Raw genomic sequence first — 13,780 nt, forward strand, 5'->3', positions numbered from 1 at the left:
GCCTCTGGCGTTTTACCATCTATGTGGGTCACATGTTGACCCCCAGACTACTACATTTAGCAGTACAATATTGGACTACTGATCATGGCAGTGGATAGCTGTGACAGCTCTTCCCACCACGACTCCCTTGCTGGGCAGATGAATCTCATGCTCCGTCTCCTTCTGACAGCGAGGTTGTGGTTTTTGTATGATCAAGTTGTTGTTCAGTTTTCTTAGTTTCAGCTGAAACATTTCAGCATGGGAACTCGTACTTTGGCACGTTTCGCTGGATATTTCAGCAGACTCCTGGCTGACTTTATGCAATTTCCAAGCTTCTGCCAAACAACCAGACTCACTTCCAGCATCATAGGTGATTTGTCATAGAGCAAAAAAGGCATTTAAAGAAAGTGTTTTAATTTTCTTACAGTCATGATAAGTAGAATAAATTCCTCAGAAGGCTGAACAAGTTTACAACCATTAAGTAAAGTTGTGTTTGTGTTTTTATCCCTCCTTTAAGAATACTGTGAGGCCTGAACATCAAAAGCGCAAGGTGAGCCTCCACTCTTGTGCAAACTGGCGCATACTGCTGATATCAGTCCGTCAGAAGAGTCATGATTGCATGTGAATAAAAGTTGTTCACTCCACAACTTTTATTCCTCTTAACGAAGTCAGTGCCAACCAGGTTAAGTCCATCTTCACCCATATTTTTAGAGGGCACTCTTTGTTTAAGCTGCATCGTATTTGAAGTCATTTGAGTTATAATCCCATGTGATAAATGGCTTTGGCGGATTGTGTTGCAGTGCTCCACCCAGCCCCCATTAACCCTCCCTGCTAACAGAGAGCTGAGAACTCATAGAGATTTGGCGCCATCGAAATACAGCATGAGCTCCTCCATGCATGCACACATGCCTTCACTGTGCTTTATTTTATATACATTAAAGCCACAGTAGAGCAAAAAAGAGGGCCTTTATCATCACACATCATCACACATTTACCGGTAGAAATAGGTTTTCCATCTACTTTTACTACTGTTTTTCTTTTCATGGATCAGCAGGAAAACAGCTGTAACAGGTTGCAGGAGGATGTATTTGTTCTGTAGGTTCATGCTTCTGTGTGTATGCGTTCATGCGTGGGTGATGATGACAGAGAAAGGGTCTAAAATTGATTGTTTCCAGATTGACTTGCAGGACTGATTGATCTTCACCATAACAAAGCCGCAATGATAAGCACTCTAAGCAATTTGTGCAGGCATGTTCACAAAAATGACAAGCGCAGAAACAATGCACCACGTATGACTGCGTCTGCGTGCTTTGCAACAAACACCAAAGAGGACGAATAAATGCTCAGAGGTGTTTACAAAAGGCGGATGTAAAGACGAGTCGGTGCTGTGAGAGAGAATCATTAGGAGTCTTTCCCGACCTATCAGAAAACATAATCTATTTTTCAATCGGGGATTTATAGCCACACCAGCCTGGAAGCTGAACCATAAAATCACATTAGAGTGGCTTAGCAATTCTTTATTATGTGTCTGAGCCCAGATTTGAGTGGGTTTCAGGGGTACACACACTGGTTAAATTAAATGATTTGTCAGCGTGGAGCATTATGAATAGCGTTACTGTAAAGGAGAAGCATAATGAGATTGATAGGGGCTGCTGCCAGAAATGACAGCACAGTGTGTGAGGAATGGTGTTAATGTGATACACTGGCCTAACCAGAAAATCACATTACCCTCCCAGGTAGGGAACCTGGAAGGTTTTCTACTGAAAGGTGATAAGTTGAGACCACGGTAATAGTCATGTTATCGGGCATCAGTGAATGAGATTTGCCTGACGGTTACTGCAGTAATGGACTTGGTCACTCAAAGATTTTCTGTCTCCTCATTTTCTCTCAAGCAGTCTGTCTTTTTCTCTTCTTTGCTCCACTTTTCTTGAACTCATCCTCTCCTGTTTCAGCTGCAAAGACTCAAACGCTCCCTGTCCTTCAAGACCAAGAGCGTCCGCAGCAAGAGCGCCGACAACTTCTTCCGGAACAGCAGCGAAAACAAGACGGAGCTCCTCTCAGACGTGAGCAGCAGCACGGGCCATCTTTGCAACATTGGGATGGCCCCGCCGCACAACACCAACCTCCCCATTCCTCCAGTTCCTCCGGCTATTCCCTGCGCTCCTCCTCCCACGTCGCGCTCACAACCACGCAACCCGATGCAGTTAGACTCAGCAGGACACTGCTTCATGGAGCACATCTTTAAGAAGCCCACGTTCTGCGACGTCTGCAACCACATGATTGTAGGTAGGGGTAAAAGCACTGCTCTCCTTCATCATAACATCAAACACAGCTGAGAAGGCAAATGCCTGATCATCCAATGAGCCCTGCAATCATATCGTGAGGAAAAACCTTTTAATAATGAGCTCTCCACTAGGTGTTCTTCCACCAGAGAAACATGCATTAAAGTGTGCGAAGGGTTGAACGCAACGTGACATGTGGATTTATGCTCCATTATCCAGTATGAATAGTTGGCAAAGCTCTAAAACACACACCATGAGTATCTAAACAACAAAAAAAAGACAATTGCACACCTGACACTGAGCATCTGACTTAATCTGTTGACACGTGACCAAAGTATCTCCATCCTTCTGATTCACACACTGAGCCCAGTCCCTCCATCTGTCTGCTGGGGTGTCAGATAGCCAGCAACGTCTGCGCCAGCACAGCTACCTGTTTTCCCCTTGCCAGATGTTCTGGTTCCTTTGGCTTAACCATCACTGCTAAGGCTCTGCATCTCAGGGAGTCTGCAGTTTGATAATTACAATTTGCTCAACTAGCCCCATGGCATCATGTTTGGTAGCAGATAAGAGAGATCAGACTTCGTACCGGGAAGGTAGACATGTAAACGAGCACCTACGTTTATAATTGTAGTTATGCCATCAGTTTAATATCTTGCAAGAGTTTCTGCTTCTATTTGCGCAATTAGAAGTTGCAGTTCAAGCGCAAAAAGTACTTCATGGTTATGAGGCAGGTGGATAAATGGTGACACTGCTGCTGTGTCAAACAGTGGTCCATTCAGGGTTTTCTTACAAACCAGGCGATATTTATCATATCACTGCAGTGAAAAAGAAACACGTGCACGTCTTTGATTGGTTATAAAATAGTTGTGATCAGATCAGGTACACAACCGTCACTCCATATATACAGACTATTATTCCCAGACACCCAGGTTTTTAAATATAACAAAACACATTTATGCCATTTATAAATGTCTTCATGTAAATTATGTCTCACAAGTTTTGGATGAAGGCTTCTGGACTGTCACAGTGCATAACAATTATCTGTTTGGCTGAACAGTGTAAGCATACTGCTTTTACTGTGGTTGGGATAAGATGTTGTGGTGTGGCTGATTTATAAAATGAATACCTTGTAAACGGGCAGCCTCTTGCTAGAAAGTCCAGAGAGGATATCCACTTTGGTGTTATTTTGCAATAAAGTTAAAGTCAGTACTTGATAATGAGTTTTATGAAGTTCTTACCACAGTTAAATGAATTTATATTGGAAAGTAGTTGAGTTCTACAGATTAATTTTATGATTTTAACCCGGTTTTCGCTCACATTAAAGGAAATTTAGAGGCTTTTCTTGGAGTAACACAGAATGTATCATCACCCAAAGATAGAATCCAAACAAGAGGGAAACTTTTTCTAATGTGAGGCCACAGAAAAAAACTTTTCGCAGCTTTAGCTCACATACTGCTACACATTTATGAACGTTGTAACATACGCTGGTCTGTTTTATCTGGTGTGATCGGTGAGGCGCATCCAGTGGCTTTGAATGAGACTCAGCTGGTCTGTTGGTGGTGAGGATGTGATGCTGCGCTGCCCTCTGGTCCACACATGAAAAAAAGATGCTGCCCTCGTCTTCAGTTGTCCCACCTTAATGAGAACACTATCGCTCTCTGTCTGTCCCTCCCTGTGTGTGTCTGTGTGTTTGTGTGTAATGATATGCGATGGTGTTATCAAATTCTGACTCAACATCCCAGAGTCAAAGAGCAGCACACAGGAGACAGAAGGAGAGACACTAGAGGAGGAGAAAGGTGGACTCAAACTGATTGGATTAATTATTAAATCCTAATGGTCACCCACGAGGAATGTCTCCAGGTTTATGGAGTTAGATAATCATGCAACAAGTTTTTATAACATTTTTCAAGTAAAGTTCACATTTTATGCACTGATATCCTGTCTTGCACCTCTAAAGGTACACAAATAGTGTTGCAAGCAGATATTTGACTTTCTAACAAAATAAATGAATAAGCTGTTATAAAAAATATCACATACACTCAAAATGTAAAAATATAGCAAGGATGTGCTGTTTTTCTTTTAGACACTAGGATCAATCTAATATGAATTGTTCCTATTTCAGAAAAAAATGCCATATAAATCTATGTGTTTAGTGTATTTATGATGCACCTTCACTATTAAATAATCAGTCTAATACATGTATGCTATTATTGCGTAAGGCAGACATAAAAGAAATAAACACCCACCTTCTTCCTACTGGAGTCTTTTATTACCTCAATGCGTCAATTTCGGTGTGTCATTTAGAATAAAAATAGGTTTAATTATAGTATAGTGCTCGCTGACTCATTCATTAGGTCTACTAGATGAAGGTAAGGTAGTAGAACAAAGAGATTAATTCCTATTTGAGCAATAAAGATATTAGTTTTTAATTCATTTTTCAAAATGACCTGTATGTAAGATAGACGCCCGTTTACTTTCACGTACTGAAATTTGGATTTGCATAACATTAGATGTACTCACAGAATAACCAAGTTTCATTCTTCATGCTGGGATTTTCTGCATCAGCAAGGATCAATAAAAACAAAAGAGCTGTATTCAGTTTTCAAACCACACTTTCCTGCCACTTTAAACTTCTTCTCATTCTGTTCCATGCTTGTGTTTTCTGTCATTTATTACATAGTCTCTATGGTATGTATGGCATTTGCACATAAAGCATCCATCTTCACAGTTCGCTCGTTTCCCTGGTAATTTTCGCCTTTTTCTGGCAAGAAAGAAAAAGCTTAAAAATGTATGACTATTCTTGCTCCTGATTTTCTGCGATAACAGAATATGCAGGATATGTGCAGAATATGTCATGGCTGTGGTGTTGAATGACACTTTATTACATCTCCCTCTAATACACATACAGTACTCGTGCACTTACTATGTGAGAGTTTTGTTCGTGCTGGTGTCTGTGGCGTTTTCCGGTATTTTGTTACATTTCAGTGACACACTGCATGTCACGCACACATCTCACACACACCATATAGCTCTTTCTGTCACCCAGGATGCAAACGGTACGTGCTGTGACATCTCTGATTCTTAATTTATCTATTTTAGTGTTAAATCCAGCAGCTGACGTTGTCCGCCCTGCCTTGAAAGTGTCTCACGCACCAGCACGCCACTAACAAAAAACCATTACCAAATGTTAAACTGCATGGGAGCCATTGGGGAAAATGTCATTGGAGAAAGTCGGATCATGACAAGTTTAAAGACAGTTAAATGTGAACAAAAACTGATGTATTGAAGTTTGAGCATTGGCTCAAAGCGGTAATTTCAGCATCTGTCAGTTGACGGGAAGGTCATTTATTTCCTGGACCGTAGACTGTATACAAAAGATGGACATAAAGTGTGACAATTTGTCTTGTCCATGAGAGGGTAAGAGGGTGGAGCTGCGTCATTACCAGCTATTAATTAAAGTCTTCCATAATTAATTGTGATGCTATTTTTATGCTTTTATTAAGGGATGCTGGTGAAAACCCTAAAGCAGCTATGCCTGTAACGTCACATCACTTCATGACTTAATACAATAAAATCAGATTAGCTGTGCATAAAATTCTTTGAATGAAAACTTGCTATAGATGCCAGTTGAGTAAAGGTTTTTCTGCATCTCTGTACTGGCTTAATTTTTCAGTCCCAGAGGTTTCCACGTGCTCCAGACTCTTATATCTCAGCAGTTACTGTGGCTGTTGAGATATAACAGCAACAATGTTATCTGACATTAATCAGATATGTGAATAAATAAATAAACAATGCTAACAGATACACTGAAAGGCTGCTTGATGACCGATGCTGTGGAAGAAACTAACTGCAAGTCTGCAAGTAATTGTAAAGAAAGCTTCTTGTGGTCAGAGTTTAAGAAGAAGACGAGGTGGAGGGGTTATTGTCTCAGTTAGGGTTATTTGCACGGGAAATCAGGAGGCGTGAAGTAAGGACGACGGCTTAATGGATCAATGTATGGCTGAGAGAAGGGCTGTCGGGAGGAGAGAGGAGGAAATGGAAGGAGAGAGGTTATGAGGTGAGATGAAGACGGTACAGAAAAGCTGGCAGGAGTCTTGTCCTTTACTGTACTGTAAATGAATAATAAGCTTTAATGGCAGAGTATCCACAAAAAAAAAAGAGCAAATGCCAGAGAGATCAGCACTGTCACTCAGATTCCCCGCAGCTATAATGCCTTCAAGCCCTCAATGAAAAAGCACCTATACACACACGTACACACATCCAGACTAACATCATTATCCTTCCATTACCTCAGGAGGATGGCAGTGTCACCTTCCTATATGTGCCTGCTGAAACACAGCGGTTTGTTCCCTTATTAGTTAACATGGAGGCGTCTCATTATTCCCCCATGTTGGAATGAGTCAGCTCAAACAAGCCGATCAACAACAGCTTGACAAGCGCTTAATTTGCTCCCTGTCCCAGTGCACGGACGAGAGCTTGAATCCGGATGTCTCAGAGATATCTCTCAGGGAGATCGTTTGTTGACCTGAAGGGAAATGAAACTCGAGGTGCTCGTTAAGCAACACAATCAGTTGACCTGATTTAGAGCGACCTAGAAATCGGCGCAGGTTGCTTCTCATTGCCTCCGCGTCTGTCATTGTTGTTCTGTTGTTCTGTGGCGAGGGTTCAGGGCCGGGATCGCGTTTCTCTCAGTTTCTGTCTCAGCATCACTAACTCCACCTCAGCCAAGCGACACAACAGCTTTAAATGGGAAATACAGATACTGTTTTCCACCCATTACTGAGTTTCAAGTTCCTGTCACTGCTGTCCAGATCCAAATAGCTGTGACGCCAGTTTACATTACAGCACATGAAGAGCAGGCAGAGATTTTTCCCCCTTGTTGGCTAAGTAAACTACACACAAAGAGCTTAGTTTCTTAAGCACACAGTATCTCATGTTAACAGTCTTTTTGTGGGGGGTCAAGTTTCCTCTGATTACCTCTGCTCGATGACCCCCCTCGACCCACTCGTGAAACTGAACGTGCATTTCTGAGGATGATCTGGATTGAAATCACGACATTGTTTCCTTGCCACTGTGGCGGGTCCACAGTAAACAGAAACGACACATACTGACAACACTTCTGTGAGGAAACTTGGAGCAGACAGATCATCTTATGTTGTGTCTGTTCCCTTTGATGCTCACAGAAGCAGATCGATGTTTCCTTTCGCATGTCCACATTTTCACACGCACATATGAAGAGCGTGGGCCTAAGCAGGGCACGTGCTTATTGATTAATCAATGAAGAGCCAGAGCTGCATAGCTGCCAGATTCCAACTAATAGCAGCTCTGGGACTTGGAAACATTGTACTCTTTTGTTAATATGAACGAGCTCTCATAGGATATACAGTGGCTGGTTGTAAGTGATGTTTGTTTTTTTAGCGTGGTACGTGCTGTATGTCTCATACCAGTTTATTGATTTTATCTTGCCATGTTAGATTTATTACTCCACAGACTCCCCACTTATTTCATAAGAAGATAAATTAGTCTTTTTTTCATATCTTGCCTCATGTCGCTTGATGCACAGCAGTCATAATAGCTGTCCATTAGCTTAAGCACTAAAGTTATTAGCTTACCAGCTTTGATTTGGACTGATTTATCACTTTTATTGGAAAATAGGTCAAGGCTTTGGCCAGCTTACTCGTCTCTCATTTGTATCTGACTGGAATAGAGGGTAGGGGATGATAACTCTGAGCCTACAGGTAAATATGTCATATAGCTAACTTCTTTTGCCCTTGGGCAAGAATATGGTCTGTGATTGACAGTGAGGTCTTCTTCCTTCAAATGTGAAAGAAAAACATTGTTTTTTATAATGAACCAACGAAATAAGCCGGAAGTTGGGCTACGTTTGCGAAAAGCTTCACTGAAGATTAGCTGCTGCAAACTTCTGAGGATGGCAAACAGAGAAAAAAGGGCAGGAAGGGTCGGGCAAAGAACTCAAGGTGTGTGGGGCATGTAGGGATTTATAGACATACGTGCTCCTCAACTCCTAAAAATACCAATATTCCCTATTTAATGCATATCTACTGCTGGTATCTTTCTTTGTGAGGTTCATTCTGTTATACCTTTAAGACTCCGCCCTGTCCTTCTTATTTTCGTTTCTCTATCCTTCGCTCCATTTCCTTTTATTTTTCTTTTATTAATCTACACACCTGCGTGCACAAATACACACACACTCTTGCTAAATGATTGCACCTGCATCGTTGCATAACTTTTGGATCTCAAATTAATCTTCAATTATCTCATCAGCTGTGAGTCAGGCATTAATAAGTGACAGCGAACCTGCACACAGGTAGCAGTTTGACGAGCGATATTAACACGGTGGAGACACGCCTGGCTCAGTCACAGTCGGACTAATTTTTGTAGAAGTGCACGCTGTGAGTTGCATTTTGTAAATTTTTGTCCCTGTTAAAATGTTCCACATGTCATTTCACAGGTTTTTCTCAGTGCATGCTGGGAAGGGCTCCAGAAACTAGGAATAAGAGTGTAAAAACAATGAATAAATAAATGAGACGCCGTTCTGGACAATATTTTCATCTCCTCTGCTTTTTTTCTCTGTAACTTGCTGTTTGGTTGTAAGAACACAATTTGATTCCAGCTCCCGACATTGCCTCTTTGTCTGTATGTATCAGGCACAACAGCCAAGCATGTGGTGTTCCTGGCGGGAAATACGGCGAAACACGGCCTCCGCTGCAAAGCCTGCAAGATGAGCCTCCACCACAAGTGTGAGAACGGTGTTGGGCAGCAGCGTTGCATGGGAAAACTGGTAAGATGCATGATAAGACTCTTTCGGGAGACTGCGTCTCAGGAATATAATTATTGATGTCAGTACTGTGATAGCAGATCAGAACTGGCTGTCTGACCGCTTCCCAGCAGAATGTGCTTATTCAGAAATCACACTCTATGTGTGAGTGTGCAAGTACATCTGTGACCACCATCCATCCTCGTCATCCTCCTCATCATCGTTATATCATCGCTGTCTCTGTGTTAGATAATGCAACTCATCGTTTACAAAAACACTGACCTCCTCCCCTCCTCTCTCAAGTTCTGCCACGCTTCTGGACAAACGTGGTCACCGAGAGGCAGCTTCTTAAACCCACTATTGATGAAGTCACATGGGCAGGCTGTTTGACATTTCAGAGTAGCGGCCTTACTTTAACACTCGGGGAACTGTGGAATTACAGGGTGGAGTGGTTATTAAGGACCTTATCTGATATTTTATGTGCTCATCTAAAGTCTGTAAAATGCAAATGGACTGCATCTATGCAGCACTTTTCTAGTCTTATCAACAACTGAAGTGCTTCACACTACAAGCCACATTTGCATGCCTGTATAGCATGTTTTTTATGGTACGCAGCATTGACATGTGGTGAGTTTTTGGGGTCCAATGCGATACCGAACATCTTTCCTCATACAGACACGAGGATCTGGGGATCAGATTAAGTGAATGAATAAACCTCATGATCCACAACTGCCTTTCTTAGGGGCTTTCAGCAAAAAAATCTACAGTGTGCTTTAAATCCAGAACCTGTATTGTTTAATTTAGGAAGTTTCCCTATTAACAAGCTGATGCTCAGGAACCACAACATTCAGTGAGAGAGGTTTCAAATGTATTCATGTGATGAAAAACTTGGAGAAAATAATTATTATTGTGTCGTTTCACCCCAAAATGTGGTTTCTCCCCAAGAAACACATCACAGCCTCATTATAGAGTGATAACAACCTAAATTAGTGTTCTGTAATATGATTCACAATCTTGAATGGCTCGCATCATCTGTGAATGAAATTAAAATGAAACCTGGTTGTGGAATGGGTCCACCGGGGTGGTCCGGGTGTTTTTAACTGGGGAGTTTTCGGCCTGACTTGTAAAAGCAACTGCCAAGAAGCATTTTCACTTCCATAGCAGTCCAAAAGCTGGAAGACTGGATCGAACTGGGACCTTTTAATCATTTGTGCTCATCCTGCACTGAAGAAAGAGACTTTAGAGCCACATGTTTGGATGTATACTTCGTGTCCACACCTCAACTTAGCAAATTTGTCTGAAATTACTAAAGGAAATGGAATAAGTTGAGTTGGATAAAGTGAATCAATGCGTGTAAATAATTTGGCAGTACAGGCAGTGTTTCTCCTTTTTCTTTGTGTCGTCTTTCCACCAGATGCCTTAGAGATGAGGCCTGTAGATATGATCGGCTCTCAGGAGTGGAAAATGAGGTCGAGAGGTCGAGCATAAAAAGGGAAGTTTCCCCAGTGGAGTACAGCTCTAAATTCAACTAACTCTAAACTTGGACTCTTCTGCTGCCATGCTTGTTTCTCTTGGCCTGAGAGCCACTCAGAAAGAAACTAAGTTAGCTCATCCTTTGAATCTTTGCTAACATGAAACCAGTGTGTTTCTGTACCCACTCATACATTTGTAGAGACTCTGTATCGAGTGCTGCTGATAATTACTGCTATTCAGCATGTAGTTCAGCTTTGCTGGTTACATAACATTACTTCAGTTAAATGTTTTACTACAGCTAAGCTGGACACAACCTTTTCAGGGCTGACAATAATCAGTTAACAGCAAGTTTTTCTTATTCTACAGGAATGTGTTTTCTTTTTTCCACATAAATACTACACTGCAGTTTGCAGTATAGTATGGTGGTCACTTAAAAAGAGAAGTTGACGCCTTTTTTCTGACGCACTCGGTTTATGTTAACATTCAGCCCCGACAGCTCCAGTACAAATAACGTTTCTGGGAGACTTGCCAGTTTGGATCAAACGTGATTATTAATCAATATGTGTCAGTTCATTGTGAGTCACTCTGTGAAACGCAGCTAAAACCCTCACAACAGTGCATGTTTTACATATTGGACTTAAAAACTCTGCTTCGACAACGTGATCCGAAAAGTAGTTTAACTAATTTAGCTCATTACTCATAATGAACGCGGTGATTCACTCGTCAGCTTTTGATGAGCAGTGTTTATTGCAAATATCAACAATAACAGGGGTTCTGCACAATGCTGCAACACCTCCAAGACTTCCACTGCTTCATCCAGATGTTTTAGTGTTTTGTGTTTCCTTTGTACTCGGCGCAAATGATGGTTCAAAGTCTCAGTGCTACAGTCTCTGAGGTCAGAAGGGACACGCAGCAGATCTCTGAGATGCGGGTGCTTTGCCAAATTTGGTTTAGCTTCTCAAAAAGGGCGAAGTCACTGAAGTGATTTGCCATGTGTTGTCAAGGAAGTAGCATGTAGACAGCCACCCAAATGCAAGACACGAAGGTAGATGATGTGAGATCAGTCCAAAAACAGGTAGGGGATAATGGAAAACTTGAGGAGCAGACAGGGAACCTAGACAAATGAAGCAGGACTTTGTCTTATCTGGGTACCATTAGGATTAACCCTGGTTTTTCTGTACTATGAAAGTGGTTAACATAAATAATGCTGAAGACCTACCAGGTGGTTATGATCAAGATATGAAATCACCGCTTACTGACCAACCAATTCTCTGGAAAATAACTTTACCATTCCTGGAAGATCCCACATACTTCTGTGCAAGAATAGCACGATGGTCTGAAGTCTTTGTCTGGTCCTGATGACTGTTAGTGTTAAATAGAGATTCTTAGACATTTATTCCTATTTATTCTTAGATTATTTTCCCCCTGACACCTATTTGCACATAGACAAAACCTATGTTTGAATTCTATTTACATTTCATTTTTAATCTCAGATCGTTAAACACCACCAAATGTAAATGTAAAATGTAATTATAACACATCAGTTTCTCCTGTGTCATAGTGACAGAGCGGTGATGTTGGCAAGTCTGTTAATTCCACAGTCGGCATTTTTTCCAGCTGTCATTGCTGCCTCCAGATATACCAGACTTCATTAATTTAGTAGTTATTTCCCAGTCTTACTGACCAAAGAGCTTAGAGCACTCACACATTCATACAGTGCTTTTAGTGCTACTGCTTTTCCTCTCGCGCAAACTCACGCTGCTGATTTGTCTGCAGCAGCTACGTTGCTTTTAGCCTGTATTATTCGTTTAACCTCTTCATATTTTTCTCATAGTACAGTTTTATCTTCTTTTACGCAACCAGCCGCTCTGCTGGCAGTACACTTATCAGTAATTGTGATTAGTCAGATGTCTGAACACCAGAGAAAACCGATTAGGTTAACTTATGCGGCGCTCCAGACATCTCAGACCTCGGATGTCTGAACCAGGGAGTGACGTCACACCTGAGTTCGTTGAGTGCGTAGCAGAAAAAGTGAAGAAAAACAGGTTTTGGTTTGGTTCTTAAGCTAGGTAGAGCTATCACTATTTTTTTTTTTTTGCACTTAAAACACCGCCGCAGCACATTCACGGATAGAGGTGGGTCAGTGCTCTGTGTATGGTTTATTTAGTGAGGCACAAATACACAACGGTGGCAGTACAGATTAAAAGTTTTACAGTTTTACTACTGTTTATGTTCAATGCCGCCAGCTTGGATTGTTGACTCTGGGTTGCTGGGGCTGAGTTGAGGGAGCATTCCAGATTTAACTTCTGACTGGGAACTCAGAAACTCTGACTTCTGACTTATTCAGGAACACAGCATTAGTGAGCTGATAACCAGCTTGAACTCACGTCAAACTTCTTACTCTGAGGACAAAGAGAGAGAGACTGGATTATTTATACAAGGACCAAGACACAGGTGAAGGGGATTACATGGGTGAAAACAATCAGGACAGTTACAAAGTGGGAAGCAAAACGAACACGAGGCATGAAGGAAACAGTGCTTCGAAGTAAAGCGGGAACGATCCAAAAGACAAATACTAAACATGGAGACAAGAAGACTCACACTAAACATAAAGACTGAGATGGGGAACACTTGAGAACAGATGGCTAAGCATAGGAAGATGAGCTGGATGATGTAATAAAGAGAGAAACTCAAAGTAGGAACTGAAGCTAAAATAGCTAAAGCTAAAATAAAGCAAGACAAGACATGGCTCAAATGCTAAAATAAAAGCTTATCTTACTACAGTATCAATGGAAACATGAACCAAAACACAGGATTGCAAAACTATGAAGCAAAAACAAAACTCAAAGACTCAGTAGTATCAAAGGTATACAGCAGCAGTCCAAAACGTCAAAAAATACTGTTATACGGGCCAAAGTCAGAACCCAGAAACAAAAATCTCTTGGACCCAACCAAGAGCTACAGTGCAAAAGTCATGAGCCACCATTCATTTCTGCATATTTTGCTTCTAAGGAGCCAGACTTTCTGGTATTAAACAGATAAGATTTTAAAATGTCCTTCAAGAAGCCAAAGACTACTTAATGAAATTAAAAGAAAGTTCATATGAATGTGCTCATATTGACATTCAAGGTTTTCAAGCCAAGGTTTTGCCTTTTATACTAAATTTTCAAGAACTGGGTTTCTTTCAGTAATCACTACATGTTTTCCCAGTTTTTGTAAAAAAGAAACTTTCAAAGAAGACTTTGACATAGTACTTTTTATGTGTTAT

General features: G+C 41.3%; 1 protein-coding gene across 4 annotated transcripts in view; it reads left to right on the top strand.

The window, feature by feature from the left end:
* Positions 1-13,780, top strand: part of stac (SH3 and cysteine rich domain) — a 29,445-nt gene that overhangs the window by 1,083 nt on the left and 14,582 nt on the right. For 2 of the 4 annotated variants that reach the window (XM_026152484.2, XM_080294130.1), the window contains 3 exons: positions 497-529; positions 1,932-2,265; positions 8,930-9,063. In XM_026152484.2, coding sequence (XP_026008269.2) covers positions 497-529; positions 1,932-2,265; positions 8,930-9,063 — 501 coding nt within the window. The remainder of the gene's footprint in view (positions 1-496; positions 530-1,931; positions 2,266-8,929; positions 9,064-13,780) is intronic. The other 2 variants (XM_026152485.2, XM_080294131.1) reach the window with 1 other exon arrangement.

The sequence above is a fragment of the Astatotilapia calliptera genome, chromosome 19, assembly GCF_964374335.1.
Source record: "Astatotilapia calliptera chromosome 19, fAstCal68.1, whole genome shotgun sequence".
NCBI lineage: Eukaryota > Metazoa > Chordata > Actinopteri > Cichliformes > Cichlidae > Astatotilapia > Astatotilapia calliptera.